This window comes from Akebia trifoliata, chromosome 13 (genome assembly GCF_017979445.1).
Source record: "Akebia trifoliata isolate Shusen 1 chromosome 13, ASM1797944v1, whole genome shotgun sequence".
Taxonomy (NCBI): Eukaryota; Viridiplantae; Streptophyta; class Magnoliopsida; order Ranunculales; family Lardizabalaceae; genus Akebia; species Akebia trifoliata.
In genome coordinates this window covers 30,996,909-31,024,740 of record NC_141387.1, presented here as the reverse complement: position 1 = coordinate 31,024,740, position 27,832 = coordinate 30,996,909, and the positions used below count along the sequence as shown (strand labels likewise).

The 27,832-nt window shown below is 34.1% G+C and overlaps 2 protein-coding genes and 6 non-coding genes across 10 annotated transcripts; 7 read left to right on the top strand and 1 right to left on the bottom strand.

The window, feature by feature from the left end:
* The first annotated feature begins 15,044 nt into the window (after nucleotides 1-15,044).
* On the top strand, nucleotides 15,045-24,821 carry LOC147388288 (chloroplastic import inner membrane translocase subunit HP30-2-like). 3 transcript variants are annotated; one of them, XM_086420680.1, is made up of 6 exons: nucleotides 15,045-15,292; nucleotides 17,256-17,344; nucleotides 17,442-17,557; nucleotides 21,571-21,719; nucleotides 21,843-21,905; nucleotides 24,165-24,821. In XM_086420680.1, exons 1-6 carry the CDS (start codon nucleotides 15,144-15,146, stop codon nucleotides 24,220-24,222), a joined length of 624 nt encoding a protein of 207 aa, XP_086276806.1. In that variant the 5' UTR covers nucleotides 15,045-15,143; the 3' UTR covers nucleotides 24,223-24,821. The 3 variants fall into 3 exon arrangements, with proteins under 3 accessions (XP_086276806.1, XP_086276805.1, XP_086276807.1); XM_086420679.1 differs by lacking the exon at nucleotides 24,165-24,821 and having other exon boundaries at nucleotides 15,046-15,292; nucleotides 21,843-24,116; XM_086420681.1 differs by lacking the exons at nucleotides 15,045-15,292; nucleotides 24,165-24,821 and adding an exon at nucleotides 15,578-15,695 and having other exon boundaries at nucleotides 21,843-24,114.
* LOC147388294 (small nucleolar RNA Z159/U59) lies at nucleotides 15,836-15,919 on the top strand. Its single transcript, XR_015171638.1, has one exon. It is a non-coding gene; the product is annotated as a small nucleolar RNA Z159/U59 (small nucleolar RNA).
* On the top strand, nucleotides 16,236-16,319 carry LOC147388293 (small nucleolar RNA Z159/U59). Its single transcript, XR_015171641.1, has one exon. It is a non-coding gene; the product is annotated as a small nucleolar RNA Z159/U59 (small nucleolar RNA).
* Nucleotides 16,507-16,585, top strand: LOC147388292 (small nucleolar RNA R21). The gene has a single exon (XR_015171636.1). It is a non-coding gene; the product is annotated as a small nucleolar RNA R21 (small nucleolar RNA).
* LOC147388291 (small nucleolar RNA Z159/U59) lies at nucleotides 18,900-18,983 on the top strand. Its single transcript, XR_015171639.1, has one exon. It is a non-coding gene; the product is annotated as a small nucleolar RNA Z159/U59 (small nucleolar RNA).
* LOC147388290 (small nucleolar RNA Z159/U59) lies at nucleotides 19,292-19,376 on the top strand. The gene has a single exon (XR_015171640.1). It is a non-coding gene; the product is annotated as a small nucleolar RNA Z159/U59 (small nucleolar RNA).
* Nucleotides 19,580-19,658, top strand: LOC147388289 (small nucleolar RNA R21). Its single transcript, XR_015171637.1, has one exon. It is a non-coding gene; the product is annotated as a small nucleolar RNA R21 (small nucleolar RNA).
* Nucleotides 24,822-24,859: 38 nt separating the features above from the next.
* Nucleotides 24,860-26,460, bottom strand: LOC147388287 (UDP-glycosyltransferase 71K1-like). The gene has a single exon (XM_086420678.1). It carries the CDS (start codon nucleotides 26,414-26,416, stop codon nucleotides 25,001-25,003), a length of 1,416 nt encoding a protein of 471 aa, XP_086276804.1. The 5' UTR covers nucleotides 26,417-26,460; the 3' UTR covers nucleotides 24,860-25,000.
* Nucleotides 26,461-27,832: the final 1,372 nt, after the last annotated feature.

Here is a 27,832-nt window from a genome sequence, read left to right as displayed (position 1 = left end):
TATCTCCTACCGGACTTAGGTTAATTTATATCAAAATTTTAATCATGTGGTTAAGAGTCAAACCTTCAGAATTTATGGTTACCCCTAAATGTTATAAACCGTCATCTGTGTTATTTCGGAATCGTCAAAAAAGTTGTCTAGCCAAAGTACCAATGTCAAGTCCATGTAGACTACCATTGCACTATAATATTATGTTCATTCACCCAGAAAAACCTCTTCGCATTGTAGATAAGCATCCATGAGTTTTCTTTTAATTTCAATTCAATTTTCGTCAATCTTTAAATTCTGTTAGTTGTTTCAATTACGAGTTTTAGTCGAGTTTGTCAGTCTATGTCTTTTAATTCCAATAAAATAAATAAGCTTTTGATTATCTTGTGTGCAATATGATGTGAACATAATATCTAACATGAGGATTGACTTAGAGCTTGCTAGTCAAACTTAATAAATATTGAAATTAAAGAGTACACTCAAGAAGTGCAAATTGGTGATACATTAACCTCAAGAGAACATGAGAGAATAGTAAACTTACTTGAGAAATTCAACAATGTTCTTGCATGGTCTCATAAGGATACATGGATGGATCGCACAAAAAATAGATCAAGACATAAAGTCAAGAGTGATTTCAAAGTCAAAAATTATTGGTCAAAAATGATATAGCTGAAAGCATCAATAAAGACGCTAAGACCTACAAGTATCTTACCATGTTTTTCACTCAAAAGAAGAGAGTTTTCATTCATAAGAGAATAAAAGATTTTCTCAAAGTTTTAAAAGAATTGAATAGTCAAAAAACTCGAACATACTTGATTTCACAAAAGGAGACTGAAGAATATTCAATCTTAAAAAAAGACCTTACTCGACAGAGCAATCTAGATATCGAATTCCTGAAACTTTGACCAAGTCGAGCAGCATTCACCAAAGGAGGCCTCCTTTGGTCGAACCATTTCCCTGTTTTACCAAAATAAAAATAAAAAAGATAACTTTCTTTAGCCCCTTGTGGCCTCTGAAAAATCAAATAGCCTGTTTCTTTCTAAAATCACGCCAACCAACCTCGGGAGAGAAGTCTAAGTATGAATTACGTTTTGACCTGATCCCAAAAGAAAAAGAAATATTTGGGGTACGTAGACAACCTGAGAAGTTACTTCAGTCCCGGTTACGCAAAAAAAAACGTATTCTCTTAAGAAAAGTGTCATTTAAAAGGAAAATCCCCTATTGAAAGGTTCAAAAGAAAAAAATGTCAAACTAGGGGCATTAGAAAAAAGAATCAAAAGAATTGATAAAAAGAAAAGAATGCCAAAATAGGAGCATTTTTAAAAAAATCAAAATAATTGACAGAAAATAGGGAATATCAAACTAGGGGCATTTTGGGAAGTTGAACCTTATATCTTTTCTTTTTAAACCATGTCCTAAGCCCACCTATTAAGTCCTCCTGAATGCTAATTGACTCGGTCAAGGTGTAGGGAACCAACAAGCTGTCGAGTTGAATATTCAAGATCATCGAGAAAAAAGAGAAGCTCACTAAGTCGAAAATCCGAAAAGACGACTTAGGCAAAAGTTAGGGCATAACCATAAAAACAAATCCTGCTAGGTTGAAAACCTGAAAAGGCAACCTAGGCAAAAATCAAGGTATCTTTAGAAAAGGAAAAGAAAAATCCGCTAAGTTGAAAACCTGGAAAGGTAACCTAAGCAAAAATTAGGGCATCATCAAATGAGAGGAAATGTCCCATCAAGAAAAAAAATTCAGAAGGAAGCTTGTGCAGAAACTAGGAAATGTAGAACCATTCAAGCCATAACATTCGTTTTTTAGCCAAGAACTCACATCCGATGAAGACAATGTTGAAGTCGAAAAAATCAGAAGTCATCTTGAACATTGTAAGATTTTCAAGAGTATGTTTACTTGTTCAAGTATTCGCTAATGGAAGATGTAGAATCATCAACCACTTTGAAGAGAAAGATCCTCCATTATAATATTTATCAAGATTTTTTAAGTCCAGCTCAAACATTTTTCAAAAGAAATTCGAAAGAAAATGATTAATCCCTTATTGCACATATGATAATCTTAAGAGTTTTAAATTTAAGGAAATGTCAGTTCTTCTATCTGTCATATATCAGAGTCCATATTTTTCAAGCGTAATCCATTCCATCAGTCTCATAGTCAAGTTCCAGTTAAAGCTAACCTTGAAACTAGGAGCATTTTTGAAAGTCATTTAATTCCAAAATTTTGTTCTTAATCACATGAGAAAAATGAAAATCTTACTTAAAAGTCTGATGATGTCAAATGATAATTATAAATCTAGATGCATGATAAGCCAATAAAAGTCTGATCTTTCAAATTTTGAGCTCGATTTTGAATCATAGAATGAATTAATAGGATTGTTTAAGTTTTTATAAATCTAAACCTGAGAAACGTGGCTTAGTAAGTTTGAGTCCGAGAAACTAGACTCCAACTTTTTTTGAATCATAGAATGAATTAATAGGATTGTTTAAGTTCCTATAAATCTAAGCTCGAGAAACGTGGCTTAGTACGTTCGAGTCCGAGAAACTAGACTCCAACTTTTTTTGAATCATAGAATGAATTAATAAGATTGTTTAAATTTCTATAAATCTGAGCCTAAAAAACGTGGCTTACTGAGTTCGAGTCCGAGAAACGAAACTCCAACTTTTTTTGAATCATAGAATGAATTAATAGGATTGTTTAAGTTCCTATAAATCTAAGCCCGAAAAACGTGATTTAGTAAGTTCGAGTCCAAGAAATGAGATTCAAACTTTTTTGAATCATAGAATGAATTAATAGGATTGTTTAAGTTCCTATAAATCTAAGCCCGAGAAACAAAACTTAGTAAGTTCGAGTCCGAGAAACAAGTCTCCAACTTTTTTTGAATTATAAAATGAATTAATAGGATTGTTTAAGTTCCTATAAATCTAAGACTAAGAAACGTGACTTAGTAAGTTCGAGTCCGATAAACGAAACTCCAACTTTTCTTTTGAATCATAGAATGAATTAACAAGATTGTTTAAATTCCTGTAAACTTAAGTCCGAGAAGCGTGGTTCTAATAAGTTCGAGTTCGAGAAACAAGACTCCAATTTTTTTGAATCATAGAATGAATTAACAGGATTGTTTAAGTTCCTTAGCCCGAGAAGCGTGGTTACAATAGGCTCGAGTCCGATAAACGAGACTCAAACTTTTTCGAACTTTAAAAAAGAATTTCAAATAGGATTTAATGAAGTTCCTACAATGTTATGACTCCAATTACCTCATTGTTCAACCTTGTTATGATTGCTTTCGTTACATAAGCACATTTCAATTTTGAATCATTATTGTCAGTAAGAGAAGATCTCTAGGACCTGACACATTTTTACTCAGTAAGCATCACACGTGCACTTTTGCATTAGTCAGGGAGAATTTTTTAAAATTCGAGGATCTGACATCATCAGTGAGAGTTCAAGCTCGAGGACCTGACAAACTTGCTTGGGAAGAGTTTTACCCTCAAGGATCCGAACGTCCCGACGAATTGCTAAATCAGGCTGCAAAATAAACTGTCACTAGCTTTGACATTCAGATATCGCACTATCTACCGAAATAGATTTGCTATCTAGTTTATTTCAACCCTATGCCAAAGAGGGGTATTTGTAGACACCCCATTTTTGCATTCGCCTAATTAATCAACTCGTCAACCCGATTGTAACGGTTTCCAATGATGGATGATTATTCCAATGCTTTATTTTATTATTAAATATGTTTCAGAAATTCGGATGAGGTATCTCAAACTAACAAAACTATAGAAACCACGCTACGCTAGGAAAATATAATTCCAAAAGCCTAGAAATCATCATGGTAAAAATCATTAAAAAATGACCAAATTACCAAAATACCCCTAACATCAAATATTCCTAGAACCTACAATACACTTAGGAAAACCAATCAAACATATAAAACAACAAATCGAACCCAAATAAATTATTTCACCAATTTTCACAGAATTTAACAAAATTATGAAAATGCCCCTTATAAAGTTCACGACCATTTCACACAAAAACTTCATAAATGATAAAAATCAACATTCCCATTGAATTCCTTACAAAAAAACGATTCCAAAACATCTTGGAACATTGAAAAATGACTTAAAACGCAAAAATCCTCTCTGAGGGCAAAATGATAATTTTACTATTTTAATAATTAAAAATTCTAAAATTAATAAATAAAATATTAAATAATGTAAAGTAAAATATTAATAAAATTAATTTAAAACTTTGAACTAAAAAAATCGATCAATCAGGCTCTTAGGCAAAATTGTTGATGGTTGCTCAAATATTTATTAAAGGACTCCTCCATCTGGGGGCCCAAAGAATTAAAGATATAATAAACGGGGGTTCTCCAAGAAATTAAAGTCAATCAAGTAAGACTAAAGTCAATCAAGTAAGACTAAAGTCAAGATTTTAAAGTCAATCAAATAAGACTAAAGTCAAAATCTTAAAGTCAATCAAATGAGACTAAAACTCAAAACTCTAATAGAGTTCTAATTAAATAATAACTCTATTTAAAACAATCCTAATTAAATAATAACTCTATTTAAAATAATCCTAATTAAATAATAACTCTAGTTAAAACAATTCTAATTAAAATATAACTCTACCTAAAATAATTATAATTAAACAATAACTCTCTCTAAAAGAATTATAATTAAACATTAACTCTATCTAAAAGACACTTTAAAAAATCTATAAATAGGGGTCTCTACAATCTATTTTCGTATCAAAAGAAAAAGTAGGTCAAAAAGCTTCCCTAACCTCCCATAAACCCTAATTTCGAAGTCCCAACTCCTTACCTAACATCCATACCCTAACTTTAGCTCAAAAAATACCTAAAAACCCTTCCAAAACACTCCAGAAATGTATAAAAAAATAAAAAAAATTCAAAAGGAGATACTTTATTTTGGAAATCCGAAACAAATTCGGTGACAAAACGAAGCGAGGAGTGCCATACGAAGAACAATTCTACTAGATCTGAGGGAACAAGACCGTTGTCTTCGTAAAGGTAAAGATTTAAAATTTTTTTTGATTAGGTCTTTTTAACAATGTAATTCTATTTGAAAATGAGTAGAGACCGGTATTTGCCGGGCGGGATTGGTGCCTAACACCTTCTAACCCCGTAACGTGATCCTCGGACTCTTATTTTCTTTCGTAGATTAGTTTTTTTTTATTTTTTAAAGTCAATATTCGATTCCTAGACGGTAATAACTAGGTGGCGACTCCCAAACCTCAAAGGTCAAAAACAGATCCACGCACCCTGCGGATCGAGGGCGCTTTCAAATAAATATAGTTTTTCCTCAAACAACTTAAAGTTGTCTACATTCTGTCTAAAATATATCATGTCAGGCCTACTAAAGGAATAAAAGACTTTTATTACTTCTAATGCCTATAAATTGATGGATAACGTTATGTATGTCGTTACAATATTCTAAATTCTCTTTCAGATCAACTCAAAAGTCAGTTCTCTAAGAAGAATAAGATTGTCAAGGAAGTATGGGATGCTTTGAAGATTGTTTACATGGTAGAAGAATCAAATTTCCTTATTGGAAATTATATGGGCTTCAATATGGTAGACGAAAAGTTCATTCTTCCTCAAGTACAAAAAATTTAAAAGATTGTGGACTTTATTGTTGTTACTAGGATGACCTTTGATGAGAAATTTCATGTTAAGGCAATTGTTAAGAAATTACCATCTCGCACCAAGCATATGAACATCAAGAAAGATCAATTACTTGAGAAGTTGGATGTACCATCTAAAGATTGATAGAATAGCTTGTCTTAGAGACAAGAAATATGATGAACCCATAGTCACAACTCACAACATGGAGGAAGAAGATGGTTTGAACCAAAGAAAATAAGATTAAGAAACAAAGAAGCAGACTAAAAGAAATGTCTGGAGATGAGGTAAAGAAAAGCAATCACAAGTATGTTTTACTTGTGGGAAGCTTGAATATATAGCCAAATTATATCGTCATAGGTATGATGAACCAAAGAGAAGAGACAAGAATGACAAAGAAGGAGATGACAATATGGTCGTCATTATCTCTGAAATTAATTGGATTGGATGAGATATTGACTGGTACATTGATATTTATATGACCAGTTACATCTATACTGTTAAGAATATGTTCACATTTTATGAAGTAGTGGTGGATGTGATGAGTGTATTCATGAGAAATTTTTTCCTATCGAAGGTCATGGGCAAGTATATTGTTATGCTTTTACTTACCCTTGGGAAGTTGTTAGTTTTTAAGAAAATCTTATATGTCCTTGACATAAAGAAGAATCTTGTCTATGTTATTGTTTTAAGCAAATAGGATTTTAAGTTGGTATATAGTGATACAAGTTTGTATTAGCAAAGAACAATGTGTTTGTAGGTAAGGACTACGTTGTGTCAGGTATGTTCAAACTTAATATTTATGTTTATGTTTCCAAGTCTTTTGATCTTTGACATGATAAATTAGGTCATGTAAATCGTAACATGATTAAATATGCGATTAATCAATGCTTAATCTCGAACAATAGTTTTAAATATTAAGATAAGTATCTAGTCTGCATTAAATGTAAACTTTACGAGAATCTCATTCAAGAGTGTTGAAAGGGCATTAAAGGTCTTAAATCTCGTACATAGTGATATCTGTGAAATGATAGATATTTAGGCTAGAGGTGGTAAGAGATACTTTATCACTTTTGTAAATAATGTCTCGAGTATGTATACTTCATACGCTAAAAAATAAAGTGTTTAGGATGTTTAAGGCCTATAGAACGGAAGTTGAGAACTTTCACGAAACCAAGATCAAAACTCTTCAGTTTGATCGATGAGATGAGTTTCTTGATACGGAATTTAATAAATGTTGAGAAAAAAATGGAATTCTTGTCTATATGAATCCACTTTTGTGAATGCTAGGATTTACACTTTAGGATAAGGTGTCATTTATAAAAATCTAAGAAGTAAACATGTATAAGACATTCTACCATAAAATTATAGTTTATAACACTCTCATCCGCAGGAGAAAAAGTTGAGTGGCTCAGGAGCATATTGGTAGATGTACCAATATGGAACAAGTTAGTGTCGACAATCACAATCTATTATGATAATCAAGTTGTTATTGTAAAATCCCGAATTTTTAATTCGTATCTCGAGGAAAAAATAAATAGTGGAATTTTAAGAAAATCTTGAAAGTGGGATTTAGGAGTAAAACTTTAGGATGTTTCTGATCATTTTTAATGGAATCTGACTTCACCATTAGATTCAAAATGATCGAAAAACATAGTTTAGCCTGTAAGCATGCTCAAATGCGAGTCCGAATATAAAAGTTACAAAATCCTCGATTACCGGGTCGGACCAGGCTAAAACAGTGACTTTTTGTTAGAGGAATAATTTTTAAAATTTGATCATATCATTAGGTTCATAACGAAAAATTATTCAACATGGACTATTTATTTGTCATTTTTGGAGATCAGGAAGTCGACTTATCGTCAAAAATGAAAACGACATCAAGTTTAGGGGTCACCTCAGGCCAAAAATGTAAACTTTTGATAGAGATATAATTTGTAGAAATTGACTACACCATTAGATCCGGAACGAAAAATTAGGCGAAATAGAGTATTCATTTATCAGTTTTGGAGTTCGGATGATCAAGTTATCATCGATCAAAACAATAGGCGAAATACCAAATTCGTCCCAAATTTCATTTAAATAATATTTTAATTTTTTTTTAATATATCATCTTCCCCAACTCGTCATACAGCCGAGACATACGAAACGAAAAAAAAAATTTATTTTTTTTACAAACTTCCACCTCAAATCTCGTGCAAACGACTCGCCGTCGACGACCGACGCAGAAGGGAGAAATGTCCGCAGCTTCGACATCTACAAAACCCACCCAACCTTTCTTCGTTTCACTTTCTATTTCAACTGATATCGTAAAAAATCAGCCGTATTTGGATACGGAAATTTTGAAACTTTAACTTCGGAATTCGTCCGTTTCGGGGTCAAACCGTCTTCCGACGCAGAAGGGAGAAATGTCCGCAGCCTCATTCTCTACATAACCCAACCAAATTCCTTCCATTTTCTCGTCTTTTTCACCCCGTATAGTAAAAAATCAGTCGTATTTTTATACGGAGATTTCGTAACTTCGACATCGATTTTCATCGGTTTCGGGGTCAAACCGTCTTTCGCCGTAGAAGGGAGAAGAGACGAGCACATCGAGATCTTTGAAATCACTGGGCCGGTTTAAAAAATCAGTCATTTTGAAGTTCGGTCCGTCTCGATTTTCGTGCCAATCACCTCGATTTCCGCGCCCGTGCTTCGATCGTTTCGCATGAAGATTGTAAGGAACTCTCAATTTCTATTAGTAATCGTAGATTGTGAAAATTGCATTTAGGATTTTATCTAAAATTTTTTTATGTATTTCCAAAATATATAATTATTTTGTTATTTCAAATTTCACGCCAGAAATTGCATGTTTGATATGTTTAATTGTATTTTTTTAACAAATTATACGTGGGTAAGATATTTTAACGGGTTATTTATATAAATTGGGTCTTGTGCACTGTTCGGACCCCATTTTGATATGAAATTTATATTTTTTAATATTATTGATAGAAATAAATTCTATAATTGGAAAATGTGATTTAATATTCAATGAACTCATATTGAGTTGATGAATATTAGAAAATGGATATTTTATTGAAGAGATTGAAAATTGTAAAAATCGGAAAAAGGGAAAAAGGGTATGAAACGGTAAAATATCAGAGTCACACCCGAGGGGTGATGTCTGCATTTTACGTTGTTGTGTTGTGTGCAGGTTGGTGAACAGATATCCAAGAATAATATTGTTGGTTGCATGTTTATTTAAATTTCTGTTAGCGCGAGGCGCTCCGTTATGTTATTTATTTTAGGCCGGGTGGCCATACTTGCATGGTAGGAAACTGGATATCTATTCTCAACCTTGTATTGTTAATTTCTCTTTTGTTTTCAAATGAAAATGACATATATATGTAGCTATTTTGTGAGCTGTTAAAGAGTTTGTGAATGTCTGAAGGGATAGTGCGTCATATCATCCGGAGTGGTGTACTATCCTGGGATGTACGGTAGGGACCACCAAGCTCATACGTGGTATGGGACGTGTATGAGAGTGGAGTCACAACTGGAATCCGGGTTATTCCTCTCTATCTTTACTAGTGAACTTGTTATGTAAAGGTGGTCGTATACAAATGGTTTGTATATTTGGGAATCACATGTACGCCTGATAGGCATAGACGAAGATGATTAGTCAGTGATCACTAACAATCTATAGTAGTCGAACGTTCTGACACATCGAAAAGAGACCCATTGCTTACGGTCACGTCAAACGGCCAGCCTGAGCCGGATAAATAGTCAACCAAGCGTGGTAAACAGCGACCAACCACAAAATCAGGAACTAAAAGCCAGAAAGGAATTATAACATCGTGTCCCGACTGGGAGTGATCCAGTCGTGAATCCCAACTCTCTAATTCCAATACTCCACCATTGTGTATTATGTATCTATTGCTTATTTTGATATATAAAATGAAATGCATGTTTATTGTTTCCATTTGATCAATTAGATTTGTATAAAAAGAGAATGTTATAGTGAGTACTGCTGATCGATGTAATGTGAGTTTTAAAATGTTTAATTGCTCATCCCTGGCTATATGTACCAGTTAATCGTAGTTTTCTTCTGTAAAACTTTGTTTATTTTAAAATGATTCAGTATGTTTATTCGTTCATGTTAGAAAAGGTTATTGACAGAAATTGTTGCTTCCTTACTGGGTAACCATTGTTACTCACCCTTTCATTCTCCATTTTTTAGTTTCAGATTCAGAGCTTGGCGAGGCAAGTATAGAGTACGAATGAGGATCATCTGGTTGGTCAGATAGACAGCCAGAGTTCGTCACTTGGTGAGTATTGGGGTTATTACCCCTACTAGTGTCGATTTGCCAAAAAAAAAATATTATAGATTTTTTTCTGAGCGATAAGACTTATGTTAGAGTGAGAAATTTTGTGTAATCCTGTATTCTGATTATTCTTCCGCACTCTGATCTTTCGTACGTCATTAGACGTATATAAGCTTCCGCTAGTATTATAATTTGTATATGTATGCAGGATTGTATGTCGTTTATCAGGTGCAGGTTGAACGCCTTGGAATGCTAACATAAACAGAGGAGACCATGCCGAAATTTCGAGGTGCCACTTAGTACCTCGAGATCTGACATGGGGATTTGTGTTAGCGTTCGACGGGGCGCCACAGTTATGTTAAAGGCTTATGATGAGAATTATAATGGGAAGTCCAAATTGGTACGTCTGAAGTACCAATATGTAAGGGATCTTATTAGTAATAGCATTGTGTCTATCTAATATGTGAAGTCCAAAGAAAAATTTTCAGACCCTACTTGATAAATATAGTAATAACACTATTTCATAATTTTCTCAATTTCAAAAGAAAAAAAAAAAGCTAAGGTTTAATATTTGTTATACACTACATTTTAGTAACGATATAGGTGTAATATAGTGATTTCTTGTAGATTTTCATCCTATAAATGGTCTCTTGTGTTATGCCAAGGTTGAGATTCAAGTAATTTTTTTAATGAGTGCATGTACCTATTCCTATTAGAGTGTTACAAGATGCGCTCATGATGACTTATCTTTCTGTGTGTAGAAGATAGTCATTTACTATGAAAATACAGGCAATTTCTAGAGCTTACAAAATAAACTAGGAGTTGACACAGACTCAAAAGTGCAGAACTTTTTCGTACAAATAACTATGAAAATAATTTGTGTGTGCGACAATGTCTGATTTGTCCTTTTGGATTTGATAATTTTAGGTATATGTCCACCACATTCTCGAATGAACTTTGATTTATTTTGTACCAAGTGGAAGTTCGAGTCCTCAAGACAATTTCATTTATGCACATAACTTTTCAGGTTGCCTATCCTAACTTTTCTAAATTTGTTTATACTTAAATCAAGTAGGGATTTGTTAGTTTTGATTTAAATAAATCAAAATTTTAAAATATTTTATTAAATCATTAAATGAGTTTTAAAATTTCTTTCCAAAAAGGATGTATGGTGTGTAAAAATAAACCTAAGAGATTCATCGTATTTAGTCCAAACCCAAGTTCATGGTCCGAATTAATATACGTAGGGGCATGGATCAAGATTCATGACATTTATGTTTTTTTGTAGATCGATGTTCATTCATAAGTCCTAGGTAAGTGAATTTAGCAAGAGAAGATGAACTTGAGGTTGAAAAACTTTTTGGAACATGTTTACAATAAATACATGTACAATGTACCTAAGTTAGAAGAATTTATGGGAGACATATTGATTAATGGTGGTACTTCGCCTCAAATACATCTCTACCACCATGTAAATCCCCATAATCCCATTGGTTTTGGCATCTCACACATTTTGTACATCTCTCAATTTTTCTTTTCATTTTTTTGTGAGACTTATTTTCTTCATCGTTTTACTTGAGCATCCTAAAAAAGTAAAGTACAAATTTCTGCTAAGTAATGCAAACTTTTAGAGTGGAATTGAGTCTAGGCTAGGTTGAAACCCAGAGATAGTATTGTCGTGTTCCTTTGCACAAATGGAAGGTTCCAACTATCTTCAAGAAGCGTTTACGCACCTCTTGGCCAAATTTATTTGATAAGAGATTATTATTCTTTATTTGGTTTTAACAACAAAAATCAGGTTTTGAGTTGATTTCCAACATTCCCACGTTACAATGTTTACAAGAAAATTTGTTAGGTAGAAGACTAGGTAATTGATATTTTTTTTATAAGTACATTGAACACGGTTGATGCAGGATGCCCCAATTTGTGACGCCAAGCGGAAGTAGATAACCAAATACAAACAAATGCTTTTGACTGAGGAGTTGTGTGATTAGTAGTGATGAAGGTTTACAATACACGTTTACATGGGCCCTTGCAAATGATCTGATTGGTGGCTTAGTCCTGAATAATAAAACCATTTGAATCAAAGGTGAGTGAACAACAACTATCTTTAGCTAATTTGTGCACAGACAATAGGTTATGAGATATGTAGGTACATGTGGTAAAGAATTATAGGTTTGTGCACTGTCACGACCACCTCATTGCGTCTGAAAGCCACAGTTGTGACCACCACCTTAGTTAAATCTTTGATTTTTATCACGAGATGTATTAGAACTACTGTGATAATTCTACGTGTTGAGATTTGACGACGAATCACCACAATTAGATGTAAATGTTATGCTTACGTCAATGGGTGGAGGTGCTAGATTATCTATAACATTTAGTTTCTTATATCCAAGCAAGAAATGAAGCTTGTGAAATTTTATTGGATGGCCGAGTTCTAATTGTAATTTTGAAAGACACATACTCTATTGGTAATTTAAGTAATATATAAAATATCATATCTTCTTCTTCAATTGGAGACTCAATTACAGTTAATTTGTTTGTATATTTTTGTAATTCATCAATTTATTTCCCCATGGTCAAGTCTCCTTTCTTGAGATTATACAAATTTGTTGAGTTCATGAATGTCAGTTCAAGCAATTGTTTTGCTCTTAGAGCATTTCGAATTTGCAATTTTTACATCCCAAAATCTAATTTAACTATGATTAATGAGTGAATATATTAGAGATGAAAAATGCCAAACTTGTGGGCATTGCGTTGAAGAAGATGAGCTTGCATCCATTACAATCGATCAACGAAGAAAGCAGATCCACAATCTCTTTGGATAAAAAATTTCTCGTCAGTGCTCTTGAAGCTCTGATACCATGATGACAATACTGAAGATTATTTGAGAATGATTCTCGGTATTGAAAAATAGCATACTGTAGCACACTTTTCCACAAAGACAGAATATCGTGCATTAGCACATATCGCAGCTGAAATAACTTGGCTCAAAATGCTTCTAGATGATTTACATGTTTTTATACCATCAACTCCTCTTGTTATGTGATAATGTTTCTACAATCCTGTTATCTTCAAATCCGGTTTTTCACACTACACCAAACATATCAAAGTGGATTAACTTTTTATTAGAGAGAAAGTTATCAACAAGGAGCCTCGACTATTAATCAAGTAGCTGATATTTTTACTAAATCTCTATCTATTGCGCGGTTCAAATACTTACAATCCAAGCTTATGGTTATTGAGTTGCTCATTAACTTGCGAGGGCCAAAATAATAATCAAGATGGCAAGTCATTTAATTATGTTTAGAGAGTTATAACATCTTAACTAAGTTTGTTAGCTGTTATAACAGTTGTAACAATGATGATTGAATTTTGTTGATGTTTTGTAACTTTATATAATGGAATCAGTGTCACTATTTTTTTATCATTAGGAATCATTCTCAAATAATCTTCATTATTATTAAAAAGCTTATGCGTTCAACTTCTCTTATTAGCATAATAGTAATATTATCAATGGTTGGATTCAAGATAGGCTTGGACGAGCCTAATGTAATCATAGGTGTCTCATGTTTGACAGATTAATGGAATTTTGGCTTCGCCTCTTGATGTGTATGAGTTTGTTGAGGAAGGACAAGAACCTTCCCGACCGTGTTTTAAATGAGGGTCTAAAAAATTAAGCCCAGAGACAACCCATCTAAATATTGGATCGGAGTGTGTTGGGCTAAAGAAATAAAACCAAAGTCCAAGCCCATTCCAACTATAACCCACTCCACCTACATTTGGGTTTTGAAGATCACTAATGCTGTGGTGACATTGGATGTATTGCGATTTTTACATTTTTGATGTGTAGGTGCATACATAATCGTAGATGTTTTTTTCTCGCATCTTCAGGTAACACATCCACGGTTATGTGCACACCCCACGTCAGAAATGTAAGAATCACAATAAATCCAATGTCACCCCATCACGACTATTTGAAGATGTATGTAAGAATCATAGTAAATCCAATGTCCATTGTTTTACTTCCTCGATCAAAGATGATTCTTTTAGTTTGAAATCATCTACACAAGTTATTATGTCAAGTTTTAAGTCGAAAAAACGAAAATCCATCCGTTTTCATTCCTTTGAGTTTTTCTAACTAAAATAAACAGAAATATTGACTTTAAACTCTACATGATGTAGATGATTTAAAATCAAAAGAACCATCCTTGATTGATTTTCATCTAAAAAAGGAAATAAAATAATTGCAAAAAACCTTACTTTTTTACATACACCTTCAAAATGTTTGAAGAAATCATTAAAAATGACTTCTTCGTCCTTCTCAAATTCTTTTCAATCGAAACAAAGTCTTCAAAACTCTATTGGGATGTTGGAAATCCAATTTTTTTGGACGAAAATGGTGAGTTTGAATGGTTAAGGCAATTTCAACATTTTAATAGTGAGAAACATCTAGAATGAGTGAGGTTGTTTTAAAGGAGAGATTTATTAAATGGACTATTTTAATAATTCGCAAACGTGAATGATTAAATTGAAAGAAAAGTTAGTGTTAGGGACTATTAAGTAATTTTTCTTAAAAATTAACTCGGTAGTTACGAAATAATCATCTATGACCAACCTTACAATCATAAGCAACTACCTTATGAATCCAATCAATAGAGCATGTAAACGAATGTGTGTGAGACACAAGTAAGGGTAACTGAAGGCACAACAAAAAGCAAAGGTATGCAATTTGAAGCTTGATCAAAATTCATTATGACTAGTGATTTGATTGTCAAAGTTTCATCTACAAAACTACCCTTAATTAGTTTAAGATTTTTGTAAGGTAAAGATCTATTTAAGGAAATGAACCATACTTGGTATAATTAAAGGTGTCAATTTAGTTTGTTATTAGGTGGGGGTACTCCGTGGGCTAAAAAAAAAAAATATCCATATATCATATTCTTTTAAAGGATGGAGGTAATACCAAATTTAAGATGAAAGAGCCCAAATCGAAACCCTTTCCCTAATTCTTCCAATTTTCTCTATGTACCGCAGTCTGCTCTAGTGCTAATAGTGTCATCTAAAATCAAAAGAATGCCGCTGTCCATCCAATCTGCTGTACCAAGAGAGAGAGAGAGAGAGAGAGACAGAGAGAGAACCGCTTCCAACCCCATAGATTAGTTTCAATTGCTCTTTAAGGACTTGGAGAATGGCTTTCGTACTTGGCTTTCTAAACAATCCATGCCGTTCGTGGGGAACGATACTCTCACCTCTCATGTCTCCTCCTCCTTTCCAACCCCTCCTTCGGAAGCCGTTGGCCTCAATCCTCAAGCCATGGCTTCCTTCAAGCAAGCCCAGGTACCTCTTCATTTCAAATCTAATACCCCCCCGGATACACAATTGCACATATTCACGGGGATGTGCAATTGTGTATCTCAAGGAAAATCTGTGATTCTTGCCCATGTCACATGAGTGAGTTTTTGAGTTAGTGTGTCAAGTTGAGTTAGAAAATCATCACGCAAAAATGAATTAGGGGGTGCAATGAGAGATATAGGTGTGTGCAAAAATGAGTCGCCGCATTCTAAAATCTAAATCACCGAAAAAGAGAAAAATAAAAATTAGAGAAGGGCATTTTTGGTATTTTAACATAAAATGATCCCTTTAGAATTGAGTTAGGGTTTCTGAGAAGAGATCGACTGGCCTCTCACGCCTATAAAAAATGCTGTAGTGAACGTAATTGTTAAAATCTGAAGCGGCGACCGTAAGCCATTTTCCATTGCTGGGTTATTAGTCAGTTCTTTGTTTTTCATTATTTAGTTAGATTATGTTCAGCTCTCTCATTGACTCATTCATAGTCTCTATGGTTTCCATTGATATACTGCTGGAATGCTTTTTTTTTTTGCCTCTGATGATGATTAGAAACAAACTTTCGTTCTTCTGAGATTACCCATGCGGAACATTTGTGGAGACCTGAACTGAAGAGGCATTGAAAAGATCTTTAGTTTCACATTTAACTTATCTTTCAATTTTAAATCAAAACAAATAGTTTTTTTTTTTTTTTCAAGAATCGGATCTTCTATTGAAACACTAGGTTGAATGTTGCAGATCTTCTTTCTGTTTGCTCTGATGATGATTTTACAATATAAATTTTGTTCTTTCAAGGTGAACCATGCAGAGCAGATAATATCTGGAGATTTTTTCATTAAATAGTTCAAAGCTTTTTCCATTTACAATAATTTTTTATTTTTCAGGCACTTGATCTGCCTTTTGTAAAATATTTTTTAAAAAGGTCTTACTTTTGTCATCTAAGGATGATTAACACAAAACTTTCGTTCTTCCGAGATTGTACGTGAGGAAAGTTTATGGAGACCTGAACTGAAGATGCATTAGTAAGATCTTTTTAAGTTTCCTCTTCTAAGTCCTAATTTTTTTTTTAATTTAATTGTTTTTTGGGGGTTTTGAACTTCAAACGTATTCCAGAACTAAAGAGAAGCATTCATAAGATATTTAATGTGGCACTTTCTTGAAGTTCAAATGTTTTCTAGGTCTTGAAGTTACTATTTTAGTTCTTGCATCCCTATGAAGATCATTATTCAAAATAAAAGTAGTGGGCTGATGTCTATTGATGAATTCTCTGATTTCTGAGGGATATGCATTAATTTTTTTGATGCCATATGGTGTATTGTAACATATTGCATATGGTTCTACTTTAAAACTATATGGAATAACTTACAATACATTTCTACATTTTTACCTTCTTCATGCTCTTTACTTGAAGTTGTTGCAATTTGGTTTTAGTTGGAGCTGATATTCTGTAAGAGAGTGATTGAGCAGATAGGATCGACTTGGACACTTGGGATCCCTCAAGGATTTCATTTATTAGAGTCTGTCATTTGTTTGAGCTTATTATTTTTTTGGCTGTGTGATCTTCCATTAAGTGTAAGACCCACCAATGGACTATGAATTGATGACATGTACAAATCTAATGAGTTAGAGAATCCACCGTGAAAGTGATTTTGTTCATGCCATTGATCATGAGGATTTTTATAAATATATTTTTTTTTCCCTCTTTTGGTGTTATGATTTTTTGTTTTTGAACTCCCAGTGATTGAACATTACACTAGTTTCAGCCTTGTCTGAAATTTTTTGTTGAAAACCAGTATTAGTTATGAGGGAGCGAGTTCTGAATTATATATATATTTTGTTGGAATTGGAATGAAAATCTAGAGTAGATATCTTCCAATGTCATTAGTATTGGTATTGGACTGGAAGATTTGTTGAAGTATTTTCTTTCTTTTGTTTTCCTTTTTGTTGGGAATAGGGAGAAGGCAAAGACATGCCAGGAAAATATGTCTGGTGTAGCTCATGAAGCTGCTAGGATCGACTGCAACAAGTGCATAACTATATTTGGTTCATAGCCAGCAAACACAAGTGTTTTTGCATGTTTGATAATTTTGTTTTATTTTCATTATTGATTAAAAAGATTATTCTTGCAACATGGTGGCAGTTTTTGGTTCAGGAGCCATGTTTTCACTGGTCAGTGGCATGGGAGGACCTAATCAGGCAGCCAATGTGATCACTTCGGGGCTTTTCTTTGCACTTGTCCAGGGTGGTCTTTTCCAGGTGAGCTTAGAGGCCATACCTATGATTTCATTTTATGTGGAGGCAAATACCCATCAAAGAAAAAAAAAATAGAGTTTGTGAAAGAAAATTGCTTCAAGCCATTATGACTAAGAAACATGCTTTACACATGGTAAAAACGATCATCATCTGTGTCTTATCCCATTTATTGACATAGTATAAATTCATGTGCATTCCTTCTAGGTAGTCATTTCTACACTATTGGTATGGATTAGGGGTCAAGCAAATCTGAAACCCATAGCCGCACCTTGTAGGTGGACAATGTAATAAAGTTTTTTTTTTATTTTTTGTAAGTGTAAAATAGTATTAATAAAGGGAATACCACAAAATTACAAAAAGAGAAGGCCGAGGAAGCCCCTCGGAAAGGAAAAGCAAGAAGAAACAAGAAAAGGAAAGATAGTGTTCGGAGAAGCATTTTCCTGAATTGACAGTCATAGTCACCAAGTTGGGGTTTGGGAGTAAGTTGGCAAGAGGAAAATTTGGTAAAATCAGGAAACATTGGAAAAGGTAGGAGAAAGAAGAAGAAGCAGAAGTGGGTTCGGTAAGTTATGGGTGTTGCAATTAGAATTAGACAAAAAATGAAGAGTGCTGATTTTCTAATTCAACCTAACAGAATAATTCAAAAACTGACTGATGTGGCATGTGCTAGAACCGTTGATTTTTTCCCTCAGGATACACAACTGCAACTGCACAAGTTTATGGGTTTGTGCAATTGTGTATCTCAAGGAAAATCTGTGATTCTTGCACATGCCACATCAGTGAGTTTTTGAGTTAGTGCATCAAGTTGAGTTAGAAAATCATCACACAAAAATGAATGAATTAGGCAGTGCAATGGGAGATATGGGTGTGCAAAAAAGAGTCGCCCATTCTAAAATCTAATCACCGAAAAAGAGAAAATTAAAAATTAGAGCAGAGCATTTATGGTATTTTAACCTAAAATGAACCATTAGAATTGAGTTAGGGTTTCTGGGAAGAGATGACTGGCATCTCATGCCTATAAAAAATGCTGTAGTGAACGTATTTGTTAAAATCTGAAGCGGCGACCGCAAGCCATTTTCCATTGCTGGGTTATTAGCCAGTTCTTTGCTTTTCATTATTTAGTTAGATTATGTTCAGCCCTCTCATTGACTCATCCATAGTCTCTAAGGTCTCCATTGAGATTTTTTTTTCCATTTCCCCTATACTTGGTTTTTGTGGTTCTGGACAAATAGAAAAACCTTTTGCTTTTGTGTTAAGTTATGAAGAGAAGTCGTGGTATTTTAGTGCATGATAGATTATGGATTGTTGATCTTTGAATTTTGATATACTGCTGGAATGCTTTTTTGCCTCTGATGATGATTAGAAGCAAACTTTCGTTCTTCTGAGATTACCCATGCGGAACATTTGTGGAGACCTGAACTGAAGAGGCATTGAAAAGATCTTTAGTTTCACATTTATCTTATCTTTCAATTTTAAATCAAAACAACTAGTTTTTTTTTCAAGAATCGGATCTTCTATTGAAACACTAGGTTGAATGTTGCAGATCTTCTTTCTGTTTGCTCTAATGATGATTTTACAATAGAAATTTTGTTCTTTCAAGGTGAACTATGTGAGCAGATAATACGTGGAGATTTTTTCATTAAATAGTTCAAAGCTTTCTCCATTTACAATTATTTTTTATATTTCAGGCACTTGATCAGCCTTTTGTAAAATATATTTTAAAAAGGTCTTACTTTTGTCATCTGAGGATGATTAATACAAAACTTTCGTTCTTCCGAGAATGTACATGAGGAAAGTTTATGGAGACCTGAACTGAAGAGGCATTAGTAAGATCTTTTTCAGTTGCCTCTCCTAAGTCCTAGCAATTTTTTTTGGTTTTGAAGTTCAAACGTGTTCCAGAACAAAAGAGAAGCATTCATAAGATATTTAATGCGGCACACTCTTGAAGTTCAACCGTTTTCAAGCGCTTGAAGTTACTTTTTTAGTTACCGATCAAAAAAAAAAATGTTACTTTTTTAGTTCTTGCATCCCTATGAAGATCATTATTCAAAATAAAAGTAGTGGGCTGATGTCTATTGATGGATTCTCTGATTTCTGAGGGACATGCATGAATTTTTTTTGATACCATATGGTGTATTGTAACATATTGCATATAGTTCTACTTTAAAACTATATGGAATAACTTCCAATACATTTCTACATTTTTACTGTCTTCATGCTCTTTACCTGAAGTGGTTGCAATTTGGTTTTAGTTGGAGCTAATATTCTATAAGAGAGTGATTGAGCAGATAGGATCGTCTCGTACAGTTGGGATCCCTGAAGGATTTCATTTATTAGAGTCTATCATTTGTTTCAGCTTATTATTTTTTTGGCCATGTGATCTTCCATTAAGTGTAAGACCCACCAATGGACTATGAATTGATGACATGCACAAATCTAATGAGTTAGAGAATCCACCATGAAAGTGATTGTGTTCATACTATTGACCATGAGGATTTTTATAATTTTTTTTTTTCCATTACATTTTCTTGTTTTGAACTCCCAGTGATTGAAAGATGGTGTTCAGAGAAGCATTTTCCTGAATCCACAGTCATAGTCACCAAGTTGGGGTTTGGGAATAAGTTGGCAAGAGGAAAATTCAGTAAAATGGGAAACATTGGAAAAGGTCGGGAAAAAATCAAGCTAGGTTAGGGCTACGTAATTGTTCATATTTGCAGGTGTTCTCGTATTATATCGTCAAATTCCATATTAAACTAGAATGATACATCAAGAATTCCCATGTTGATATCTTTCATGCATCCAAAACAAGTCGCAACATATTGAAGGTCACAATCACGAGTCTGAATTAGGATTCGTTAACAGATCAAAAACATCTAATCAATGTCATTCTTATTTGCATCCTCGTTATTTTACGTATTATTTGGGATTTAATCGTGAAGTTCGTAGAAGTCACATTATTAAAAAAATCGTGATAAAATCAATGAAGGAAAAAGTCATGATTTAATTGCAATTTTTTCAATATGACTTTGGTGACTATGTCCACAGTAATGTGCTAAATTTCATTAGCAGTCGGAGTGTATGAAGGTGTGGAAGAGAGCTGAAAAAGGTGATGGAAAAACTTCATTTGGGCACTCAAAGCAGTTAAGGGTTGGTCAATAACTGGATTTGGTACACTTTGTGGTCGTTTCTCTTATTTTTGGTATGCCAGCATGGGAAAAATGTGTACCTCACTGCTGAGATACAAAACACTTGACACTTGTAAATGAAGATATGCAGTGACAATTGACATTAACATTGTCCTTTATGGTCGGATTGACATTAAAACTGTTGTGTAAGTGTGGCCATAGAAAAGGATTGAAGAGTTTATTGGGAGAGAAAGATAAAATATGAGGAAACATCCAATGCTATGCAACAAGGATATTTTTGTGATTTTTCGTGTCAGTTGTATTGATGCACATCATATCGCAGAAGGTAGTGTAACCCTTTTATTTGTAGTGATTCTCTAAATAAAATTACTTCTAGAATGGAGGTAGTGTAATCCTTTCTCCATAGGCAATTCAGTATATACTAAGTTGTTAAACACACACATGGTTTGATATGAGAAATCAATTTTGTTTAAGTTATGGTGGGGAAGTTTTTTTTGTTCTACTTTTCATATATTTCGTTGTTTTTTATATTTTTTTGTTAAAAAGCCTGAGTTAATTATAATACATTTGTTGAGATGTGTTGTCATTTTATGCATTGGTTTAGAGAATTCATGCCTGTGTGGGACACCTTCACACGTGTGTGTTCTTGTTGTATAGTTCCATAGATGAAATGTTTCTCAAACTCCTCTTAAATGTCTCGACATCCATGTCAGATGTACATGGGCCCTTTGATATCTTTGTATGTTGTACATATACACATGCTCCATTATTTCTCTGCTCCATGTTATACCGAAAAAGTATTCCGATGAGCTTTTATAATTGTGTTTACACAAGTTATGCTGAAATTTATTCTCTCTTGGATTTGTGCAGCTAGGACAGAAATTATCTAAACCACCAACTGAAGACACTTATTACACCAGAACAAGAGGCATGTTATCCAGTCTTGGCCTCAAGAATTATGAGAAGAACTTCAAAAAAGGGCTGCTAACAGATGATGCTTTACCCTTGCTCAAGGATAGGCATGTATCAAACTTCCTCTTATTTTATTATTATGTACCTTTTCATCATATGGTAACTAAGAAAATAAGAAAGAGACCCTGGTTGATTATTATTATTTTTTAAATTGCCGCGATCTATTTCAGTGCTCTCAGAGATGTAAAAATCCCTCTTGGACCAAGGGTGCTCATTCTCGATCGCATCCAGAGGTGCAGGCTTCACTCCATGCATTATTTTTCTTTTCCTTCAAAGTTATATTTCTTCCATTTGATCACCATCTTCTTACTTTATGGTTTCGGGGACGACCCCAAGTTGAGACAGAAACAATGAACAATGAGCCTATAGCTTGCGTCAAAGGGATTTTTGCTGCTTTGAAATTACCTTAGGCCTGCTCAAAGCTCATCAACTCTCAATTCCCTAAAAATCATTGCCTACCTCACCTTAAAATAAATTCAACCCTAGCCAAGACTCAAACCTAATCTAACTCTAATCCTATGCAACCCAATCCCTAAATCTAAGTCAACCCAATAATCCAAAGCCCACATCCACAATCCTAACCCACAAATTGTTATCCACATTAACCAATCAATCTTTGATCATCAAGTGAATATTTGCCCTTCCATTCCTATAAATACCCCCCCCTCCCCCGCCTCTTAAAAAAGTACCAAGTCTAAGTTTAAAAAAAGTTTTAAACTCACTTTTTTTTCATCACTCTTCACTTTAACAATACTTTCATATAATTCACTAAGGACTTAAAGAAAAAAAAAAAGGAAATAAGCAAGTCAACGCTCAAGGTGGGTTAAAGGAAGTATTGTACCCCCTATCTCTATCTTTTCCATTTTCCTTTTCTACCTCCCCTTTTCACTTCTTTAATTTTTTTTTTTTAAATCACTAAGATGTAATGTTTCCCTTCCCCTATTTTCAATAGACTGAATTTTGGTTCGGTTGAAAGTATAGGGATTGTAATTACCTTCAAAACAAAATCGTTTTAAAATCTTTTAATTCGTTTTGAGGCAATCGGTATTTAGATTCTTTTCAATTCATGAGCATGGACCTATAGCCATTAGCCAACATTTTTCAAACGAATATGTTGTTCCCAAGGTTAAATTTTTATAAGGATGATGTCCTTCAATGAGGCGACCTTTACAGTCCGAGTTGATACCAACTTCCTTCGTAGGGTCGTCAAACACGCAATACTTCTCTTTGTTTATTTTATTTTGTTCGAAAATGATCGAATTATTTTGAGGTTACCATCATTTGGTAGAGAGAAATAAGTGTCTAACACCTTCTCTTTTCTTTAATCGAATCGCTTAGATTGGTATCTTATCCGTACGAGAGTCACTAAAGGCAAAACAAAATGACACATTTTTCAAAATGTATCACCGGTGACCATTCACACCATTTTACAAAAATGAGTGGTGGCAACTCCAAACATTCGTAGTAGTGATCTTTGGAAATCGAGCATCTACATTATTCATATAGAAAATTATCTTCTCATTTAGAGTAGTAAGGAACATTAAATAATTTTTGACCTAATTAAAATGATTTTCAAATAAATTGATCCTCTAGCGATTGAGTTATTAGTTTATATATGAGGTGAAAATCAAGTGTTTTGGGTTAAAGATTGAAAGGGTTGGATGTGGAATATGTTCACCAAAATAAGGTCGGCAGGTCCAAATTATTCTAACATTTTTATTACTGATTATTATTATTATTATTATTATTATTATCATTATCATTGATGATTTAATTAGGTTTATTCCATTAATTGAAAATCAAGGTTGCTTTTTTGTCAATGATTTATTGGTTTTTTTTTTTATTTTTAAATTTTAATTTTGATATAATAATTTTAGTTTTTGAAGGATGTTTTGAAAAAAAAAACACCAAAATTTCACCATTAAATTATCAATAAAAGGCATTGTTGACTTTTTGATTTAGGGAGGGTAACCAATTATCACTCAATTTCACTAGCACTCAATTTCACTTGCATATATTTCAAAAATAGAGCAACTCGTACTTCATTGTGCTTCACCTTCTATTGAGCAATGGATGGAATGTTCCCCACCCCACAACACTATAAATAACAATCTCGTTTCATTGCTTGGACCTTTCTGCCGGATAACCATTGGAAGATGAATCTTGTCGGAAAGTATAGCTTTCATTTTGGCTCATGTAAGGCTATTACTGTCATTCACGACGATTTCGAAAGATTTAAAGGTGCAGTTGTTGAACATTTCACTATAACTAATTGGGAAAAGAGTCATCTTTGGGCTTTGTGTTTAGGCTTCTTTTCAGCGTTACACCTCGGAGTAGACTATATTGAAATTGAAAGTGAATCTTTAGAAAAATTTCGATTGTTCAATTCCACCATCAAGGGATACTAAGAAACTCTATAAGGAGTGTCTGACACTTATTAAGACACTTTTGAGGTTATAAACTAACATTATGCGTGTTCCAATTCGAACCAGGCTGTACGCTTGCTTGTTGATGGGGCTACCTATACTGAGGGTTTTACTCATTGAGTGATCAATCCACCTTCTAATATTGAGTTAATTTTTCATGACGATGTAATTGGGTGGTCAACCTCTCATTTTTCAGATTGAATGATCTTTATTTTCGACCGAACGAATAGAGAAATAAATGTTAAATTTATGTTAGACAAAATCCATTATGAATTTCTACATGATTGTCTATTTGAATATTTTACAATGCCCCTTTCCAATTTCTTGTCAAAATTGGATTGATATCTAGTACTATAAGATCTATACCATAAGTTATCAAATTGGATCGAATTTGATCCTTTGATACCTCTATATGTAATTGTCAATGGATCAGGTCGAAATCACATTAAATCAATATGGACCAAATCAACAAGGATAAGATCGGATCTGAAAACGATTTGTTAATAATCGAATTGGAGTACCCTTGTTAGATCAGGTTTTCTTTCCTAGGATCCAAATCTGATCTAATGGAATGGAATATAATTAACAAGTATAGACCAACTCATTTATTTGAACAAACTATATATTATAAATTATATACTTTCTCAATTTTAATGAATCAGGGCTTATTGAATTCGGAAGACACTCGTATCAACAGTCCAAATTGTTGATTAAATCAAATGGATTGGATTTTAGGTACTATTCGATCCATTGACAGCCCAAGCTTTGAATACTACATTTTCCAATTTATTTTAAAAAGAAAAAAACAAGTGAAAAGCATCATAATAACACGAGTCACCTAAAGACCAAACCAAAAATAAAACCAATAAAGGTAAAGATGGTTCCACATAAATTATTTCTCATTAGAGATTTTCCTTGAGATCCTCAATTAGACACTCTAATGATGCAGCAGAAGACCCACCTCTGTCCATCAATGTCTTTCTGCTCTTCTCTCTCATCTCTTTGACCTTTCTTCTAACCTCACTATCACCGTCCATCACACATCTCACTCCTCTTTCTACTTCCTCAGCCATGATCAAGTCTCCACTGTAGATTTTATCTGAATAGATCTCAACCGCCAATCTCAAATCTCTCGCTAACTCAAATGCATTAAGTTTCTGCTCCGCATAAAGAGGCCAACCTAATATCGGTACACCAAACCACAAACTTTCCAAAATTGAGTTCCAACCGCAATGTGAAACAAATCCTCCAATCGCCTTGTGGGCCAAGATTGACACCTGTGGGGTCCAACCACACATTAAACCCCTCCCCTCCGTCCGCTCCAAGAACCCATCAGGAAGAACTTCCTCGAGATTTGTGTAATCACTTGCTGCATCAAACTTGGATGTTGGTGGACGACGTAGTGACCACAAGAACCTGTACCCACTTCGCTCGAGCCCAATTGCGATCTCTTGCACCTGTGGTTTACCAAAAGATCCCTTACTTCCGAAACATAAGAAGATCACAGATGATGTTGGCTGATCATCAAGCCATTTTGTGATTTTCTCAAAGTGGACCCGATTAGACTCTGATTGCGTCTGTCCCCCGTGATCGAGCAACGGTCCGACTGGATAAACCGGTGGGTTTGAACTGTTTTCAAACGAGTTAATTGCGTGAGTTTCCAACTCGACGAATGAATTTACGATAATACCCTTAGTCTCTCTAAACTTTCTAGCGCTATTGAGGACCCAATCGTACCCCGCTCCCTTTCTCTTCCAAATACCATTTGGCAAGACGAGTGGACGAATTGAGTTCATGAAACATGGGATTTCTAACTCGCCCTTGTAGTCTATCAGATCGGTGGTGAACTCAGTGTGTAGAGTTGGGAAGTAGAGAAAGAGACCAAGCATGGCTGCTCCTGAAGTGAAGTAGAGATAAGTGGGGATACCGAATTCCTGAGCTATATCAATCGCCATGGTTGTAAAAATGTCAACGACTAACCCAGCGATTGGAAGTGAGTCATGATTTGACTCGGAAGAGTTGATGAGTTTGGAAATCGCGTGTTTAACATGAGGTTTGTGGTATTCGACGAAGAGACCGGCTTCGACATCCTGAGGTAGAGGGTCCACCTCAGGGAGTTCGATAAACCGAATACTGGAGAAGGAAGAGCTGACTGATTCGGTGTAGCTGCGTGGAATTGTATCTGATGGTGCGGTCATCATAAGGATGGTGATAGAGAAGTGATCCTCGAGATTGATCAGATGCTTTGCAAGCTCCACCGTTGATACTAGGTGACCAATTCCCATTGATGGGAAGAACACAAGCTCTGCTTTCTTCATCTCTCTCTCTCTCTCTCTCTCTCTCTCGGTGTTGGGACTATTTGTAGTCTCTTTGTTTGGGTTTCTGTCTTTCTTATAGGCAACAAAGAGTCAAAGAGTCAAACAGATGATATGATTATTAATAGCTACTGGTACTCAATGTGTGGTAAAAAAGGACTTTTCATGGAGGCTTGCATGTGAATACTTGTGGGCCCAAAAGAGTGAAAAAAAAAAAAAAAAAGCTGATCTAAATATGGCCCCCCGATTTTTGTGAATATTAGAATTGTCCCCTGTGTTTTGAAACATGCCTTCCTTGACCTCAATATTCTCAATTGATAAATATAATAAGACCTAAATGCCCTCTTCTTCAAGAGTTTGGAGAAGACTATCTTGAGAAGAAAACTCAAGAGTCTTTAGTTATCTATTAAGAAGACTGAGGTCAAGGGAGGCATGTTTCAAAACACAGGGGGCCTAAATAAAAAATAAAGGTTTTTAAAAGGAGATTGCACCAAGTTTTTGATATTATAAGGAATAGTAAATCCACTTTTTTAAGCTAATGTGCCGGTTTCAGTGGGCTTCGTATTGTATTTTTTGATGACATGGTACTTATCCTAAACAAAATCTTTGCTTACGCATGACATGACACACATGCATAAAGTTCAGAACCACGGCCTTGCTTGTTTACCCTGCAAAAAATTGCACATAGAAATGTTTACAATTATTTGTCAAATATGATTGTTTGGATGTAAATATTTTTGTGAGTCCCACTGTAAATAATTGTGACATTTCATAAAAAGTTATCCAAAAATATTAATAAGAACCTGTTTATCAATAACGATTGTCCAACCCATAAAAATAACATTTGTTCATGCAATCCTAGATTATCAATAAGAAGAATCAATAATAATCTCAGTGATATTTATGAGATAGATGACGAAGCAACCATGACCTTTTTAGTGCTTTATCAAACCCTAGAAAGGTCTTGACAGCAGTTGGGTTGTCTCCTAAGTAATGTATTATTTCCATAAGAATATCAATATAAATATCAGGCATCTTTTGTAGTTCATCATGTATAACAACCATATCTGATACATTACTAGACTCCAATGCAACAACTATTTGTGTTCTTGTATCAATAAAGTTCTGCAAAGCTTTATCTTGACTACTAACACGATAACTTCTCCTTCGTTTCAAAGGTATATTCACTCTAGACAAAGGAGGCGTAAGTAATATTTTCAACAATAACATCCAAGCTCTCATAATCTTGAAATATGTTATAATTACCTATAAAAAATTGATATATGTGATAAAGAAAAGTGACAACGGATCCATCTCTTCATCTCTTGAAGAGATAGCATATCCCCATCTAAATTAGACTGTGTCATATTACGAGCACCAATTGTTTGATCATTTTCAATTAATTTTGTAAGATAATCA

What these genes read in the sequence shown, in the direction of transcription:
- LOC147388288 (XM_086420679.1), top strand. Translation starts at nt 15,144, where the DNA reads ATGGCTTTCGTACTTGGCTTTCTAAACAATCCATGCCGTTCGTGGGGA. An exon ending in TCCAGGGTGGTCTTTTCCAG is followed by an intron (nt 17,558 to 21,570) that starts GTGAGCTTAGAG and finishes GGATTTGTGCAG; the next exon opens with CTAGGACAGAAATTATCTAA. An exon ending in TTACCCTTGCTCAAGGATAG is followed by an intron (nt 21,720 to 21,842) that starts GCATGTATCAAA and finishes GATCTATTTCAG; the next exon opens with TGCTCTCAGAGATGTAAAAA.
- LOC147388287 (XM_086420678.1), bottom strand. Translation starts at nt 26,416, where the DNA reads ATGAAGAAAGCAGAGCTTGTGTTCTTCCCATCAATGGGAATTGGTCAC.